The sequence below is a fragment of the Macaca thibetana genome, chromosome 8 (assembly GCF_024542745.1).
Source record: "Macaca thibetana thibetana isolate TM-01 chromosome 8, ASM2454274v1, whole genome shotgun sequence".
In the NCBI taxonomy this organism is placed as follows: domain Eukaryota; kingdom Metazoa; phylum Chordata; class Mammalia; order Primates; family Cercopithecidae; genus Macaca; species Macaca thibetana.
Genome location: NC_065585.1, coordinates 7,088,322 through 7,107,768, shown reverse-complemented (window position 1 = coordinate 7,107,768; position 19,447 = coordinate 7,088,322). Strand labels below are relative to the sequence as shown.

The window sequence follows — 19,447 nt, the reverse complement described above, 5'->3', positions numbered from 1 at the left end:
TACACAGTGAGAGCCATCTGAACACTTGTTCACCTCCTATCACTTTTAAAGGCTATTTTTCTTCTTTACGGAAACACCTGGGTTATGTGCTATTATTTATACTGTGTTCTTTGCCATTCATGTACTACATGGGTGACCTCCCTATTGGTTTCTCCCAGAACTCCTTCTGGACATGGCCTGGGCCACACTCACTGGGCCTATAACTTTCTGTTCTCTGTCTACTTTCCCTTTGCATGTATACCCTCCATTAGGATGGGATGATTATTTTATTTTAGCTTTACGACCAACACCTGGCTTGTGCCAGGCTATTAGGAAACCTTGTGGCCGAAGGAAGGACTACAGTTTCAACTAAGTTACCCCAATCTTGTGGGGGCTGCAGACTGCTTAACTGTAAGATGAGAATTGAATAACTTTCTTTACTCTATAAAATGTTTATGATCCAAGAGCAGCTTGTGTGGTCACCTTAAATACCAATATAAGAATTTAATTTGATTGCTTCCATGCTTTAAAAAAAAAAATTAACCAAATGACTGTTCCCTTTTCTTAGCCTGTTTATATGATGCCATTTGTTACAGTTTTTCTCCATGGGAAGCCCAGCAGACATGTCTACTATGCTTCTCAAAGGAAAATTTCAGAAATGAGTGAAGGTGGAGGATGTGGCTGGACTTCTCCCAAGACAGGAGGGATCAGATCTCTCACAGAGGGTGAAGCATGGAGCGACACATGATGGCAGGGGCAGGCCTTGGTCTCCCAGGGGCTCTCATTGCCAAGTGGGAATTTTCCTGCTAGTGTTAACAATGGAAATTTCCTCCTGATAGAAGAAGAAAATCCTGCATGGCAGCTGATTTCTCACACCTCCATTTTGCTACTTTTGTGCTCAAACATATTCTCCATCTACCTTTGCAGTGGCCAAAGTTTCCCAGCCCTCTGCTCTCACTTGAAGCCCTCTGCTCATTCTGTCCCTCTTGGAGGGATCCACACAACCCACCTTCGCAGAGCCGGCTCCTACTCAGCCTTCGGGTCTCAGCTTAGACACCAGACCCTCCCAAAGGCCTTTCCTGACCACCTCTACCCCACATCCCTGCTGTAAGTGGATGCCCCTGCTCGAGCACACACAGAATCATACCCCTTCTATGGGGCCACCCACTTTGATTTCCCATTTGATCAGCTGTGTTCCTTGCTAGACGGTGAGCTACTGAATTTTATCAATGCATCCCTGGTACAGAGTAGGTCCTCAAGACAAACTTGCCAGATGAATGAATGAATGATATAATGGAAGAGTGCACACTGGGGTGACGGGCTGTGCAAGGTAAATCGTCTCACCTTTCAAGTCTCACTCTCAACGCTTCCTTCCTGGCCTTCCCCAGGCAGTAAGGAGTGGATACCTAAGACCAAGGAGCACCAGCCCCGGCCTTCCTTAGCGCTTTTGTTATATCCCATTGTAATGATAAGACCGGATCTCCCTCGAGTTCCTCATCAGCATGGACTGTGCATTTTACCTCTGTGCTCCATCTGGCACAGACGGATGGAAGCTGCTCAGTAAACACCTGTGAACTGTAGAAGCCAACAGGGGACTTTTCTCTCTTCACCTTCTCTCAGGTTCATAGCACTCCCTCTGCTTTCAAAATGCCATTGGGGTATTTGTTTTGCTCCACGACGACTTTGGGTTCATATCTGCTTCCCTGGATTTATTTGGCTCATAAACAACAAATTCCAATTAATCTCAATATTGGTGATTTTTATTTCTAACTCATTTTGGGAAACAACAAATCATAAAAACAAAAACAAAAATTACGCAGAGAATGAAGACATACTAGACCATTATCTTGGCAGGCATTTTGTTTATAATTTTTACAATCAATAATAGAATGTCCCTGTTTTACATAATATATATTTATATATATTTTATGTATATATATTTATATATTAGATATCTATATTTCAATAGAAAGAGACATAAAAAAGCCTTTTCAAATGAGGCATGACACGCAACACTTGACACTCTTATTTACAATATAGAGATGTACTTTCTACACAATTATAATAGATGTTCAGAGGCCAGAGAGGGTTTACAAAGACAGCAGAGCACCCCCATAAAAAAGAGGTGCACCATGCAGCTGGACGTTTATTGCCATTAGTTCTCACTATGTCCAGACAGCATATTGAAGTTAAAAATGGCATCTGGTTATTGGAGAAGATGATGATCACCAGATTCATCCCAGCTCCATAACCACGGGCTACACAGTCTTTCAAAGGACCAGGGAATGACGAACATTGCTGATGAAAATTGGAAACACAACATGAAATGCACTCATCAGAGGGACAGGGCCCATCATTTGGCCAGAAAGGAGAAGCTGCTACCAACTTATGGTTCTGTACTGAGCATGGGCACTTGCCTAGGTCAGGAAACATAACATCATGTGCTGCATGACTAGGGAACAAATGTCTCCCAGGTTACAGAGCAAATATAGCATTCCTCATGAGGAACCAGAGTCTATGCCCAGCTCTGACTCGGGAGCTCAGACAAAAATTCCCAGTGGAAAGAGACCAGAGGACTCAGTGAACCCATATGCATTATGACCAGGATATAACAAGCATTTAGAAAGGACCCACTGAGAAACCCTAAATCCATTGTGTGGAACTCTGCCTTTGCAAGACATTCAACTCTCCCTCAACAACTCTCTCTTTCTTAAACAGAATGCAACATGTCTATACTCCTGCAAAGTTGCCCATCTGGACTCATTCTCATGGTCTGCTTTTACTTTTCAAAGTCACGTTGTTAATATAAGAGGATCCAAAATTCTCAGATGAGCTTAGATTTACTTGGTTTTGTTACCATGGCATCAGTGACCTACAGTCACGGTCCAGGTGCTGAAAACCCTGGTCCTAGATGTGTTTCCACACTTCAGAAGGGATTTTTGCAGAAGCAGGAGTTTTGATCTCCAAAAGATGAGGCTCCTGTCTTATTTATCCCTACTGTCCAGGTTCATTCATCTCTTCCATACAACGAAATGATTCTTTAGATTTCCTTTAGCCCATACAACATACTCAGTCTTTGAGACCTGACCATTAAGCATCCTGGTGATTTTCCAAACTCCTCTTTGAGTCACCTACCAATAACAGTTTATGTTGAATCTTCAGTCTGGTTGTTCTCCTCCTATCTGATCTCACTTTTGTCCCTGTCATCTATTGGTTTTTATCAATGCAGTGACCTTTCCTAGCCCTTTATTTTCCTAAGGCAAGAAGACATTTCTATTGAAAGATAACCAGCACCCTTCTTAGAGCTCCCCTGAGGTTTTAATCCAGCACTCCTCCATTTAGATGTGTTTCTCCTTTCATGGAGAGAAGCAGCTGGCCACGTTAATGGTTTTAATTTTTTGCAATTGCATCAAATGCTAACATAGCATGTCTTTGGAAGTGTATCAGCAGGAGCTTCACACGTGTGTGCATTCATCTCAGTGCCCCCTTCTGCTAGGTTAGTCTCACCCAATGTTCCCTACTACAGACAAAGATGTAAGCAATCACTACAATAATTAGTGGATCAGGGCTCTGCATAGAAGAAGTCTGGGGAAGTAGGTGGAGCAACTGTTCATAGTTCAGTATATTCCTAGAGTCATGTTTCTTTGTAACAAACGTGTATTTACCAATAGTGTCACCTTTATCCCTCGTTACCTTAAGTCACCCTGCTCACTGCTGTTATGAAATAAAACTGGGATTTGTAACGCATTCCTTGCTCCCTTGTTTAGAAAACATGAAGAGAGAAAATGAATATGGGCATCTTGAACAAGTGGCACATTTGAATCTACTGAGGATTCTATTTACACAAATATGTTCCACTTCTGCACAGAGATTAACCTGAGTTCTGAAATGCTTGTGTGCACTTAATCAGAAATGATAAAGCTATAAGCTAGTAACATATTGGGCAAGTCTAGTTAAATTGGAGTAATCGCTCAGTGAGCCATTCGTGGCTAGCAAGGGGAGCTCACCGACTCCCAAGTCTTCTGTTTATTCTCTCATATTTTTCCTAGAAAACATCTTGAATGACACTCCAGGTAACTACACAAATTCAAGCAAACTTTGTTGTCATGTAGTCTATTTGCTCAGCTTTCTCAAATCTCCAAAACAAAAGCACCTCTCATATCAGGTTCCACCCCAGCCTCCATCCCCCAGCGCTGTTCCCTTGGAGTTTCATTCTGAAATGGTGAGGTCTGTAAAAGCAGGTCTCAGCTAAAGCTCTCCACCAATCTTAAGCATTAACAAAGACCCGCTCCCTCAAAGCCACTACTTGAAGTAGTTGAGTCCTGCCACCAAGAAAAACTTCTCCAGGAAAAGTTCTGAATCCAGCACAGCGATGTGAGCGGCTCGGCCGATCAGGGTGTTGGCAGTGTTGGGCAGGGCGTGGAACACGTTGTGTCGGATTAAAGTGCAGTCCTTGGCTTCAACCAGAGGGCCCAGGAGGTTGTTGATCATTTCTGCATAAACTGGCCCTGTAAAGTGGGGAAGAAGGATATAAAGCTAGTGCAGAAGTTAGCAGTGGAATCTAGAGAACATCACCGGATGTGTGTTGAAATTCTATTTCCGGGCAGACCTGTTATATAGCAGTTTCCAACCTCCTTCTAATGTTAGTGAAATAAATATGAAATAAAATCAAAGTTCTCTTTGTCTAGTCAGATTACAATAGCCAGAAGTCAGAAGGGGATTCCGAACAGCGTCTTTGCGAACCCATGCACCAGAAGCTATGATAACGGTGTTCGTGTTTCTCAGTAATAGCTATGCCTCCCAGCAGGGGAGCTGAGAAGGAGGCATACAGCAGAAAGGACCCTCAGAGTTTCAAGTTCTATTTCAGGGGACGTTGGGGGTTGGAAACACAGCTCAATAGAGAGTTAGAAGCAGACATTTTCTGCTGTCATGCATAATGCAAGCCACGTGGCATTTCACCTGACTCCTCTGATTCCAAAGAAGGAGAATGCAGTTTTCTTTATGTTGATTTGTTTTGTTTTTACAATTGTTAGTCTGAATTGACTCTTTCCACCTGAAAGTGACACAGTTGCAATTTTGCATCAGGCCATAGGGGTCTTGGAGCCATGCAGTGCAATTGAATTGCTGAATACTAGATAGATTCTCACACCTGGATCTACGATTCATCCCTCTTAGCCCTGTGTTCTTCTTTTCTGAAAAACTGTTGATGACAACTTTTATATCATCGACAGACACCTTCTGCAATGATCCTGACAGCTGGGATATTTTACTTTTGACCAACTTGGAGACAGTAATTGGAAGTTGGAAGTCAGATAAGTCTCTGGGTACCCATTCCAAACAACCGGGTCTGTTTTACAAAGCCAGCAGAGCAGTCACTTTGGAAGATGAAAGAGAGCTTATTCTGAGTTTAACAGTCCACAGCCTCGCTCTGGACACTCCCCCATGTCACGTGAAGGGACTCACACCATTTTCCTTTTCCCTCTAGTTATCAGCAGGGGAGAGTACTCAGAGGTCTGCTTTCCGAGACTGGGATGGACAACTGGACTCCTCATTATGCCGGGGGTATGTATTTGGGGGTGTTTCTTTTCCCCCTCTTCTTAGGGTCTTGGTAGGAGCTTTGAGGTAAAGGGAATTGAAACATGAAATTGAAATAATTAGGGATTTGGTTGTAGCCATGTCAATTCAGCTAAAAAGAATTTGGGGTTAAAACAAATGGTATGGCCGTTCCCAAGAGCCCATTAATGTTTCAGAGTAGTGGTCATTACAATAGGCAATAATATGATGTGAGGTTACGCCACAGAAATTTTATGCATGAAATAGTCTTTCCGAGGGAAAATGCAAGTCAGCCAAAATTCAGCATCAAAGGAAGAGTTAAGTAAACCATGCTTTGTGGGCTAAACAATTCTGCGCTCCTTTAAAATGATGTTTATGAACATTATGTAATAATATTTTTTAAATGATGTATGTGAATATTATGTAATAACAAGAAAAATGAATATTGCCAATAAATGGAAATAGAAGCATATTATTATTGCACAAATACCATAATTTGTTTAAATTGTATATGCAATAAAGGTCAGAAGGTCATTTATTTAAAGAAAAAAGTCACTCAAAATGTAGTGATTACTCAACCAGATCATTTTCTGCTGAGACCTTGATTGGCTTCGTAAGTCCTGGAAGCCATCATTGGTATATTTTTTAACATGTATAGCAGACTCATATTTTTTCTCAAACACAGCACTATTTTTAAATTGATGGACTTTTGGGATAGGAGCAAATTATCTACATGACAATGTAGAGAATAAATTGGAAGGTTACGTGAAGTCAGACAGGTTGAGAGGTATTTTATTTCAGAATTTTTGAAAAATAAAAATATTGGTACTTCTTCCAGAAAAAAAAATGATAATCACATATGAACTAAACTTCATATCAAGTCTTCCAATCTGTTTAATTCACCAGTTAAGCCACATTTCTTTAATGCCCATGCAAAAATGTAACAGAAAATATAAATTTAACAAAAGAGAGGGTGATTTTTTTCTTAAGATGACTAACAGGATCATTAATCAATTTAAGTCATATATTAATATCCTTTGAAGATACACTCCCTTTTCCTTAAAGGCCATTGGGAATATTAAATAAGATAAGCAAAGTGCATGAACTGTGCCCAGCACATAACAAATACAATTTGCTATGCTAGAGCAGGAGTTGTCAGGCTTTCTCTGTAAATATTTAGGGCTTTCCAGGACATTCCAGTGTAACTACTCAACATAATTCTGAATTCTAGCATGAAAGCAGTCATATACAATATGTAAATGATGGGCGTGGCTATGTTTCAATAAAACTTTATTTACAAAATGAGAGGGGGGTTGAATTTGGCTTGTGGACCACAGTTGTTGAACTCTGTTCTTAAGCCTTTACCAAGGTTGAAATGTCAACAAAAATACTTCTCTATGTCAGGGAGATAAGAAATTAGGTAAGGAAAATTAACAAATCCCTGCACAAAGAAACAGTTTGGCTGTCTCTTGACAACAGCTGTTTAGTTTAGTCAAGTCTGAACTCAAAACCAGTTCATTAACTCTTTGTTTATTGTCACAAGTCTTAGCATATAATGATGACCCATGGGTAATTAGAAAATATTTAAAAATTGATTAAAATATGCATAAAAAAGCATCAATATTTAAAAATTAAGGCTGAAAAATTATAAACAAATATCTTTAAATTAATATTTAATCTGAGAGACAGTAGAGTGAGATAGGCAGGCACCCATATACTCTAACAGTACAGGTGTTGCTGGTATCAATATTTTAGAAGAGAATTTGGCAAAAAACGTTAAGAGTAGCAACTCATTAACATTTTCCTCCAATAATACCACTACTAGAAATCTATTTCAATGAAATACCGTAGATGTATTAAAAATTTACACATGCAAAGTCTTTCATCACATGATAACTAAAAAGGAAGCCTTCCAGAAGCAAACTATACGTGTAGTAATTAACAAGTTATTGATTAAATTATGGTATATGCATATAGTCTATAATTATTAAAATGTGTTTGCATTTATGATATTTTATTAACATGGACAAATAAATATATTAGTCTAAATCAAATCATGACACAAAATTATAACTTTTATCATGAACACACATGAAGAGACTAGAAGAAGAACATGGAAAGTAGGTAGTAATAGAGGTGGAGTTAGAAAGGATCATGAATTATGTAATGAGTTTGACTTTTTCAAATATTCTATAACGTTTTAATCAGACAAAGAATCATTTTAGAATATGCCCTGTGTTACTTTTCATTACATGTACTAGATGGTATAAAACACAATGCTATTTTATGTATTAAAAGTAATTTTTAAATATTTTTTCATCAAAATTCCTGTTGGATTTTCTAGATACCAATGAAAATTTGGAATAGACCCAATTATATATTAGCACCAAATCTTTGGACCTTTAGTACACTATTTTTTTATAGTACCTTAAAATATAACAAAAATACTATTTACTTAAAAAATAATCAATATGCTTGACCTAGAAATAAACAAATTAGACTGGATTCTAGAAGAGAAAGGGGACATTAGTGGACACTGACATAATTTGGATAAGGTCTGTAAATTAGATAATAATATTGTATCAGTATTAATTTTGTGGTTTTGATAATTGTACAATGCTTATGTAAGATGCTAATATTGGGCATCACAATGAAATGTATACAGCAATTTTTTTGCACTGTTGTTGCAACACTTTTTGAGTATAAAATTATTTCAAAATTAAAAGCTACAAACATGTTTAAAAAAAATAAATTAAACAAATTAACCAAAGGAAACCAGGAATGCCAGCCCACATCCATCTTGATTGTCTGGAAAATTCCTACCTATCCTTTAAAACCTAACTCATTGTCATCTCCAGGGACCCTCGTCTGACTCTGTCCTACACTCTGTTCCACTGGGCTGCCTTAATGCCTTAGGCATTATTTTATTTTTTGACTTACCACATTTTTATCATTGCTATTACTTGTCAAGGCTCCAGCTAGACAATGTGCCCCTTGAGGGCAGGGCCTGTCTCGTTGAATTATACATCCCAGCCATCAATTTCAGTGACTGGCACACAATAGGACTGAACAAAAGTTTCATAATCTAATAAACATGCGACTGTTTATTACACAAAGGAAGGATCTGGCACAATAACATCAAGATGAGCTACGTTTATCCTATCACTAAGCTAAGATAAATGCAGCACTAAACCTATAGCCCAGGTGTTCCCAATAGGCATAGTCAATTTCACAAATTTACTTTTGCTTTTCAAATCAGAAAGTCCCTGAGCAAAAATTAAACGTAGCTTACCTGTGTGTCTGTCTTTGAGGGCAGTTTTACACATTTCGATCCTGGCTGAATGAAATGGCACATAACGGTCTTGGGGAGAAGCAACCAGCACGACATTTTTAAAATACTGCAGCCCTGTAACAATTAGCCAGATGAGTACTTTTTACCCAGGTAGTTTCAACTTCAAAACCCTCTGGAAATTTGCACAAATTTCTAGACTTGTCCCAGAAAGAGAAAAAATGATGACACACCACACACTAGTTGTATCATTGCACAAGGACATTCTGTCCTGAGGTTTAACAAGGCACAGCAGATGGCACAGAGGTATCGTGGGGGCCTGTGGGAGGCTGAAAAAAGAAGTCACTACACAGGGGCTTTGCATTTGTGAGGGGAGATGAAGCCTGTTCTCATCAGCCATGAAAGCTAAGGAGACACACAGAAAGCTACTCTGGACACAGAGAAATAAGCAACAAGGATGAGATCATAAAAGCCTTTTGGGGATAGAAATATCAAGGAGTTCATAAGGACGTCAGTCTGAGTATCCTGTTCTTCCTCCTCAACCCCAGCACCTCCTCTAATTCCAGCCTTCACCACATCCCATGCTTTAGGAAAACAGCCTCAGAACTCACCTCTCTGCAGCCAGTCTTGCCTTCCTGCAATCTGTCCCCACAATGTAGACAGAAGAACCCTTCAAATTCAATATCACAGTGTATCCCTCCAGGCCGCAAAGCCCATCGTGAACCTCCAGAGCACTGCAGACCACCCGGACACTCCGTCTGGACTGAGGCCATCCTTCTCATTCCCCACATCCTGCTGGGCGGGTGGCTGTCAGCTCTTAGCCATGTGTCCCTTACTGAAGTGGTTCCCCTCATCAGACATCACACACTGGGGGCAGCCTACTTCAATAGCTGGCCAATACACGGGCCAGTAGGACAAAGGTGTAATGGCCAGCCCCTCCCCTTCCTTCAGGATCGCTCTCCAGGGCCACTTCCTACACCCCTGATGGACTCTGCGGTGATCATGCTGCAGTCCCACCTTCTTCCGCCAAGTCCTGCCTCCCTCCTCCTCCTCCACAGAAGATAGCTCTAAGAGCTCAACTCAACACACAGAGGCATAAAGTAGGAGAGGAACTCAGCCGGGCTCACAGATCAGCCTGTGGCTACACCAGACTCACAGGCACAGAGGGATCAGCAGTCAGTGTTTACAGGACGGTGGAAGACTGTGAGCAAGAACAGACCCTGGACCAGGCCAGCTTGCGTGGCAGGACTGAGCAGGGCAATCAGTCAGCTGCTCCACTCCCCGACTGGACATGGGGACCACTCGGCAATGACCACCATTACTGCTGTCCGCTGTGGTCATTCCCACGTAGCAGGCAGAGTTTTCAACACCTCTATGCGCTCCCATGTGACAGAGAGAGGGTGCAGGTACAATAGCAGGCCTGCCTGACAGTGATCGCCGTCTCCCACTGCACAGTCAACACCAGTGGAAAATGTTGCATCTGCCTTTTGTGTAGATGGGCCCACACCTGGGTGAAGCTGGCACACAGATCTTGGGCCTACGCAATAAGAACATTGAAAAACTGGCACAAAGCGGAATCTACAGCTTCTGGTTATTGAAATGATCTTACACGCACCTTGGCTCAATCTCTCACATGCCATATGGGCAATGGGCAAGAGGAGCTGAGTTCCTGGTAGCTGTTGGCCTCCCAATGAGCCGAAGAGGCTTTGAGTGCTGGGCCTCCTGACTAGGCCCTTCTGTGAGTGAATCAACGTAGCATTATATCTCATTTGTGTCTCAGGAGTTGAATTCCAAGCTCAAACTCATAACTGCAGCGGTGGGGGAAACCACTGACCTGTTTTTTGGCTTAGTTGGTAGAGGAAACATTTGCGCAAATCAGCATTATCCCTGAAGGTCAGTTGCAGTAGAGACCCGGATTTCTTCAGTTTCTGCATGAGCCATAAGCCTAGGAAGACAAAAACAAAACAAAAATCAAAAACATAAAACAAAACAAAAAATAATTGGGATGGAATTTTGGTGAGATGAATGTTAAACTGCGAATTTTAGTTAACTTGAAAATAAGACAGAAGTAGGCATATTAGCAAATAATTGGGAAGTTAGAGGTAAATTTGCCCTCTCATGTACTGGTGGCAAGGACTTAAATCATCCTGCAAAAATGAGAGGACAACAGGCTTGGGAGTAAGGAACTACTCACACTCTTCGATCCAGTCAATCTCCTTCTGAAAAAGAAACCTAGGGTAATAATTTTCAATGCGAAAATAATATAAAAATGATACTTACAGATACATTTAGGATACTGTAAAGCTAGAATAAATGTCTCACTTCACAAGTCATCTGTTTGCCAGGCATGGTGGCTCATGCCTGTAATCTCGGCACTTTGGGAGGCCAAGGTAGGTGGATCACCTGAGGTCAGGAGTTCGAGACCAGGCTGGCCAAAATGGTGAAACCCCATCTCTATTAAAAAATTAACCAGGTGTGGCGGCAGGCACCTGTAATCCCAGCTACTCCGGAGGCTGAGGTAGAAGAATCACTTGAACCTGGGAGTCAGAGGTTGCAGTGAGTCGAGATTGTGCCATTGCACTCCAGCCTGAGCGACAAGAGCAAGACTCCCTCTCAAAAAGCAAAACAAAACAAAACTCATCTGTTTAGCTATGCATAGGCAAACACTAACGTTGATGAGTGTAAGGATTATGTAACCACAACAAGCAAATTAATCTGATAGAAATACAAGGAAATAAGCAAGCTATGGTATGTACATATATTACACTGACTGCTATGTCAGTGTGTGTGTGCAAAGATAAATAGAATGAAATATATAAAATTACTCTGGATATGCTAGATTGGAGAAATTATTAGTAAAGTCTCTCTTTTTAAAAAATATTTTATAATGTTGCAAGATTACTTTATAACTCTGGGCGGGGGGCAGGAAATGTAGTTTAACAAATGTGTTTCTGTTCAAAGAATGGCTTCCTTGGTTTGGGAGGAAAGACAGAGTGCAGAGGAAAGGACTTCCATTTGTTATGTGCCAATGTGTCAGATAACTCATGTTCACAAGTATGCCCTAAAATAACTTAAAAGCAAACTAACTAAACTGACCAGGTCATGAGGAAACAATGTGAGTGCTTGGAGAGGACAGGGGACAGTGGCAGAGGCCTAGAGGATTACAGGGACAAGGAAGCTTCTTAGGGGTGACTCTAATGCCACATAATGGGTTTGCACAATCAGGGACTACTGAGATATTTGTTAAGAAATGATTTAATAAATGTTTTGTTATTACATGTAAAACTCAGTGCCCTCCTTGGGCTTCCATACACCAAACCATGTCACCTCCTCAGCTAAAATCTCGTGAGTAGTATCTACAAGGTCTACAGGTTAAGTCTAACATCTTTGCAAGTCATTCGAGGTCCTTCTTTGTCTGGCTCTTGCTGATACATTTGACCTCCCATAGATGTGAGTTAACCTCATTTCCTTCCCTTGTGTAATTCAACACGGAAATTCTTCAACAATTCTATGATACACACATGCACATATGTACCTACATAACACATATGTGTATACATACATATATGGTATACATGCTTGTACACATACATATATGTATGCACACATATACACAAACACAGATACACACACACATAACCACCATTTTACAGACAGGGAGACTGAGGAGCACAGAGATTAAATGTCTAGGCCAGAGTCTTCCTCGAGTGTCCTGGTCAGGACTTAACCACAGGTTTGTCATGCAGGTGGCCTGATTCAGAGTCCCTGTTCTCTTCATCACAATGCCGTGCCTTGTCAATCTTTTCCAACCACGACTCCAGGGACACTGCCTTTTTTCCACAGAAATTTGAAGGCAGAAAGGATCCTGGAAAACATCTAGTGTCACCTCACTCAGCCCCCAGACACAAGGGCCGCACCTCTAAGGCCAGGACTCCTCCCTCCACGCCATGCTTGGAAAAGACTCCACAGTCACAGGGTTTCATCTGGAAGAACCCCTGTCCCCAGTTTCAGGTCCCAGCGGCCCCAGATTAATTCTGAGGAATGACGAGTCCTAGAAGAGTCTTACCTGTACTAACCAGGGTGCTGTTGTTGTACAGGGTTCCCAGGTGAGGCCCAGAGAGTGACAGGAACGTGTGGAGTTTGTTGAGGTAATACCGGAACCGGGGCCGTGTGAGGACCGATCGGATGATGATGTTGCCAAGAGAATGGCCAATGAAGCTGTGGAGAGACGGAAAGGGTACCCGTGAGTGTGACGGTGAACGCTGGTGCCCAAGAGCGCAGTGCTGGAAGCATCAGGGGCCAGCGTCCTCCACCTCCCACTGAATGTAGGGGCACTGGCAAAGAGCACGGGGACTGCCAACTCATCCTCATCAGGTTTCCAAACCCTGACCATGAGAAGCCTGAGATGGGGTCTTTGTGAATGGGAGCTCTGTGCCCAATCAGGGGAGAAGTGTGGGCATTTCAGCCAGCTTCATGCTGTTAGAGCAGCCTGCTTTTATTCCACATGCAGGAAGGGAAGGTCCTTCCTGAAATGCACCTCTGAACATTGAAATCTCCTGGTCATTCATAGGATCAGGTCCCAAGTCCTTAACCTGCTTGGGAGGCCATTCATCCTCTCCTTCACCTGCTGTGTATATACTGAACCACCTGCTCACAGCCCATGCTGTTAGACCCCCTCCTGCAGGCTCTGCTCCAGCCATACTCCTACTCACAGGCCCATGTGTTCAATGCATCATTACTCTCAAGTTAAATACTTATTTATTGAGAGTCTATTAAATGAGAGGCTATACCTCCCCACCTCTACTCATGATGAGCATACAACCAGCCAAGAAAAGAAGTCAGTGTCAGCCTATGAAGCTGCCTTACCTAGCTTTTCTTTTATTCTCTCTTTTTTTAAATCTAATCTCTATAGGCTTCATTTGTGGAATAAAGAAGTAATATTTTATATCTGAAGACTAAATGGGATAATGCATATCAAGGGATTAGCACTACGTCTACATATTCGAATGCATGAAAAATGCAAGCTGCTTACTAGCACTGTCATCACTGAAACAGTTGGTACAGTGTAAGAATAAAAGCAGTGCTGATTGGAACCCTCTCTTTGGGGTGGGCAACTCATTCTGCTTTTTCTTTTCTTTTCTTTTTTTTTTTTTTTTTGAGATGAAGTCTCACTCTGTCGCCAAGGCTGGAGTGCAGTGGCGCAATCTCGGCTCACCGCAAGCTCTGCCTCCTGGGTTCACACCATTCTCCTGCCTCAGTCTCCCAAGTAGCTGGGACTACAGGCAACCACCACCAAGCCTGGCTAATTTTTTTGTGTTTTTAGTAGAGACGAGGTTTCACCATGTTAGCCAGGATGGTCTCTATCTCCTGACCTTGTGATCTGCCCGCCTTGGCCTCCCAAAGTGCTGGGATTACAGGCGTGAGCCACCACACCTGGCCTTTTTCACACATCATCTCAGTGCTAGTTCCCCTTAACAGATAAGAAAACAGAAGTTTAGAGATCTAGAAACCTTGCAAAAGGTTCTATATCTGGTACATGGTAAGAAACAAGATTTCAACTTGTGAGTGTTAGAACAAGAATTCAAACCTGGGAATTTTTGTTTTAAGTCCAATACTCTTTCTACAGAACTACAAAAATTTTTATTCTCCCTGACATAAACTATGGCAGATATGAATGTGTACAACAGACCTGGTACTTACTTCTGCTTTAAAAATAATTTATTAAAAGTCACAAGTTAGCTTAGCTCAGTGGTATACAGAAGGCATCATAATATTGCTTTTATACAGCAAACACTCAAAAATGTCCCCCCTCTTCCCCCAGCATTCACTACCTGTGGTTTCCTTTTACCTAATTCGGGATATGGAGAGGTTGTACAACTGAATGTGTTGAATGATTTCATCCAACAACCGATCCGTCATGGTATCAAAATCTGCAAATGTGTCCATCTGGAAGAAGAGAGAGGAACAGGTGTTGGGTATGGTTGTGGCGGGGGCTGGGCTCTGTGCACAGCCTGTCTTCTTCCACTAAACACCGTGATGTCTACGGGGGTGTGCCTACCTCTGATGTTAGGGCTACAGGATGAGATATGACCTCAGGATGAAAGACCCACAGGCTGGGGCTCTAAGGAAGAAACGTGGAGATGCTCAGGAACACTGAGCTGGGAGGGCGGCTGACAGTGAAGTAGCAAGCTTGTGGTGCCGACTGCCGCACCATGTGCCTGGAGTGTCACCATGCTGCTGGGATTGCCGTCCCCGCTTCACAGAGGAGGAAATAGGCTCTGGGAGGGGAGGCTGCCTGTTCACCTCACATGACCCAGGGTTCACACCAAGACAGGCCTGACTCCAAAGGCCCTCCCCTTTCTGTGGCATAGCCTTTAGAGTATGCAGTCAGCTTTGGGAAGGATCGTAAAGTCACCCACGTCTTAGGATGGATAGTGGAAGGATCCAGGAGATGAAAGGAAGAGGAGGAACGCCACACATGTCCTTGAATGTTTGAAGGGCAGCAACAAGGAAGATATATTTCAGATTGGTTTATATAACCTCAAGGGCTAACTTTTAGAAACATGAATTAGAGTCAAAGGGAAATAGATTTGGGGCCAATATCCAAAAATGTTTGAAAAGTCCCTCATATGTGGAGCTGTCCTATAACATCATGGGCTGCCAAGAGCTAGGAAAAGTGAACAGGATGTCTCACAAATATCCATCCAGTGAAGAAAGGAGTACATGTTGGGGGATAGGAGTGGTGAAGAGAAGACCTTTATGAGTTTCTGTCACCTGCCATCCAATGAGCTTTGAGGCGCGACAGAATAAAGCATACTGCTAAGTCTCTAGACTTCCTGGAATAAGAAAGAACCATAAGCTCTTCTGCTTATGGGATCTGCGCCTTGGACCTGTTGCTTCCCATCTAAACCTCAGTCTCCTTATTTATTAAAGGGGGATAGTGTTGCTACCTCCTTAGTGCCATGTTAAAAATTAGATAAAATAGGACAGGTGTGGTGGCTCATGCCTGTAATCGTAGCACTTTGGGAGGCCGAGGCAGGTGGATTACGAGGTCAGGAGATCAAGACCATCCTGTCTTACATGGTGAAGCCCCGTCTCTACTAAAACTACAAAAAATTAGTTGGGTGTGGTGGCACATGCCTGTAGTTCAGGAGGCTGAGGCAGGAGAAATGCTTGAACCCAGGAGGTGGAGGCTGCAGTGAGCTGAAGTTGCACCACTGCACTCCAGCCTTGGCGACAGAGTGAGACTCCGTCTCAAAAAAAAAAAAAAAAAAAAAAAAAAAAAAATTAGGTAACCTAAGAGAGATGCTGCTTTTTTTTCTCTAACTTTTCAGAGCCTATTTCCTCATCTATAAAATATTAATTCAACATATACATTATTTAAACAAATGGCTATAATTATGATGCCTGAGTTGACCATGATGAGCTATGCTTTGGAAATCACAGTAGGTTTAAAAGTAATACCAGGAACTCCCCAACCAAGGCGTTTAAAAGTATATTAATACATACTGAAAGTGGACCTGCTGATGAGACAACTTTCTTTTTTTTTTTTTTTTGAGACGGAGTCTCGATCTGTCGCAAAGGCTGGAGTGCAGTGGTGCGATCTCGACTTACTGCAACCTCCGCCTCCCGGGTTCACTCCATTCTCCTGTCGAGTAGCTGGGACTACAGGTGCCTGCCTAAGTTTTTGTGTTTTTGTAGAGATGGGGTTTCACCATGTCAGCCAGGATGGTCTCGATCTCCTGACCTCGTGATCCGCCCACCTTGGCCTCCCAAAGTGCTGGGATTACACTGTGCCCGGCCAAGACAGCTTTCAAAAAGTAACAATGTGTGCATAATCAGTACTGAATGGCCAACTCCTGCAATTAAGTGAATTGTGTAAAGGTCCAGCTCTAAAGATCTGAGGTTTCCAGGTTGAACCCAGCAGCCATGAAGCTGCATCAGAGAGTTGCTGGATGTGCACACCCGGAAGGATTATTTCCTGACTGGCTCTCTCTTGCTAACAATTCTTATCTTCCCTGAAAAGAAAACCTCACTAGCACAAATCACAAACACAAAGTGAGCAAGTGCTGCTCACTCATTTCCCTGCTCCCTCCTCTGACTGGCCTGGTTATCCTCTTTTCTTTACTTTTCTTTTCTTTTTTGATTTTTTTTTTTTTTTTTTTTTTTTTTTTTTGAAACAGCGTCTTGCTCTTTCACCCATGCTGGAGTGCAGTAGTGTGATCACAGTTCACTGCAACCTCGACCTCCTTGGGCTCACGTGATCCTCCCACCTCAGCCTCCTAAGTAGCTGGGAATATAGGCGCCCACCATCACACCAAGCTAATTTTTGTATTTTTTGTAGAGAAAGGGTCTCACTTTGTTGCCCAGGCTGTTTCTGAACTCCTAGGCTCAAGCGATCTGCCTGCCTCGGCTTCCCAAAGTGCTGGCATTACAGGTGCGAGCCACCGCGCCTGGCCATTCTCTCTTAGCACTGGGTCAGATTTGTTCATGTATTAAAGTTGGGTGCACACAGGAATTATCTTCCTGGAGATCACATATAGTATCCTCCTCTCCAGGACAGCCTGACATGGACCCTGCCTAACTCCCAGAAGCTCCGTCCCCTCTCCCGTGAGGAGATGGTGATATCAACGTGTGATAGAACTGCCATGAAGTTAAATGAGGAAACAGGTACAGAGTACGCAGATGCTCCAAAAAATCATGTTCTTCTCTCTCCCTCAACATCTATACCTCTGTGTACTGCAGGGTGCACAACTTTGCATAGAGCAGGTGCCCAAGTAAAGGCAGCAGAACTGAGTGCCAACAGTTGGGAAGTGAGTCATTACCCAAATAACTTATGCTCTCACTTGCCACCCGCCCTAATGCCCTGTGAAGGCAAAGGCTCCAGTCAACTGATTCACATGTTCTCATTTCTTACCCTTTCCTCTCCCTCCCAAAATAAAACAGCACGTCTTTTCTTTCCAACTCATCCAAATGCCTGGCCAGCATTTCTTTTCATGGTCTCCTCCTATCTGTGTGTGTCCATAAATTATCATGGTGTGTTGAGGAGGCTCATATAAGCATGCATCCAGGGTTCTTCCAGTTCTGATGTTTTTATCATCATACCTGATTCTTTTCAGACATCAAGAAGTCCAGTTTTCCTCCAGGGAGCCCCAGTTCTATGAACGTCTTTACCAGTCGAAGGTCTGCACTGTTCCCTAAAAATGACAGATAACCCCCACCCCAGTCCCGTAGTTAGTCATATAAAATATTGACACACGAGGAATTTCTTTCTCTCTCCCTCTTCCCCCATTTCTACTGGGTTTTCTCAGTTTTGGTTAAGTAGTTAATATAAACAACTAAAACAGCTACAATCCCAGCTCTCCTGCCACCCCTCGGGCCCCCACACTCAGAGTCTGGTCCTTTCTAGCAGTCCCACCTCGATAGAGTTATCCCTGATCTGTGAGCATGTGACTTGTGAACACTCTGCATGCAGGAATGGTGGGAGGTACACCGCCTCCCCTTCTTCCACAACAAATCCCATTTTGCAAGTGGTTCTTTCGCATGGCTGATGGGGCACAGTGGGACCCCTACCAGCCCCGTCTTCAGTTACTTGCTTAATAGAAGACTATCTAGTACTGCCATTTACAGGTAATCTGCAAGCCTCCCCCTACCTTCCAATTGGCCAATCATGGCACAGTGATCTAAATAGACTAGGACTGTCTCTTGGGAACAAGAGTCACAGCAAAGCAAGCTCTATGGAGGCACAGCAGTGAGCATCGGGGCAGAGGGATGAAAGGTTAAGAATGCAAGGCTATCAAGGCACGAAGAATACAGGAAATGCATTCCCAAAATAAAAGTAATGTGAAAAAAATGGATTTAATACAACAGAATAAGGTTTATATGCAAGTATAGTGACGCATAAATTTAATGTTGGTCGCACGGGTTCAATTATGTCTTAATAAATGTTTGTCCTATTTCTTGAAAGTTCCCTATAGAGGCCAGCAGTGGTGGCTCACACCTGTAATCCCAGCACTTTGGGAGGCCAAGGCAGGTGGATCACCAGGTCAGATCAAAACCATCCTGGCTAACATGGTGAAATCTTGTCTCTACTAAAAATAAAAAAAAATAGCTGGGTGTGGTGGCGGGAGCCTGTAGTCCCAGCTACTTGGGAGGCTGAGGCAGGAGAGTAGCGTGAACCCGGGAGGCGGAGCTTTCAGGGAGCCGAGATCGTGCCACCACACTACAGCCTGGGGGACAGAGCAAGACTCCACCTCAAAAAAATATAAATAAATAAATAAATAAATAAATAAGTTCCCTGTAGAGTTGAAAGCTAGAAGCTGGTTATTTAGATATATAAATCACTTACTTTACCATGTAAATATGCCCCACAGGTCATACTTCCAAAATAGTCTGTAAACTGTGAGTGAAAATATCATTCTTTTTGAAACTACCCAATGATTCAAAGGAGGGTGAATGTGCCACGTGGAATTGGGGGAAGTCCAGGTGTTTGGGGTTGTCCCTGATGCTTAAGGATGACTCAGATATGCCCAAACGCCACCCATGTTGGTGGCCTGTCAGAGTACATGCCCAAACTTGCAGGGTCACAGTCATAAAATGGTCATTTTTTAAAGGAAATCTCTGCAT

At 42.6% G+C, this 19,447-nt stretch overlaps 1 protein-coding gene across 8 annotated transcripts in view; it reads right to left on the bottom strand.

The window, feature by feature from the left end:
- Window positions 1-1,821: 1,821 nt before the first annotated feature.
- Window positions 1,822-19,447, bottom strand: part of FAM135B (family with sequence similarity 135 member B) — a 360,700-nt gene continuing 343,074 nt past the window's right edge. For all 8 annotated transcript variants that reach the window (XM_050802604.1, XM_050802605.1, XM_050802603.1 and 5 more), the window contains 6 exons: window positions 17,927-18,018; window positions 14,670-14,767; window positions 12,888-13,039; window positions 10,656-10,766; window positions 8,825-8,938; window positions 1,822-4,487 (listed from right to left, as the gene is read on the bottom strand). In XM_050802604.1, coding sequence (XP_050658561.1) covers window positions 4,282-4,487; window positions 8,825-8,938; window positions 10,656-10,766; window positions 12,888-13,039; window positions 14,670-14,767; window positions 17,927-18,018 — 773 coding nt within the window. In that variant the 3' untranslated portion in view covers window positions 1,822-4,281. The remainder of the gene's footprint in view (window positions 4,488-8,824; window positions 8,939-10,655; window positions 10,767-12,887; window positions 13,040-14,669; window positions 14,768-17,926; window positions 18,019-19,447) is intronic.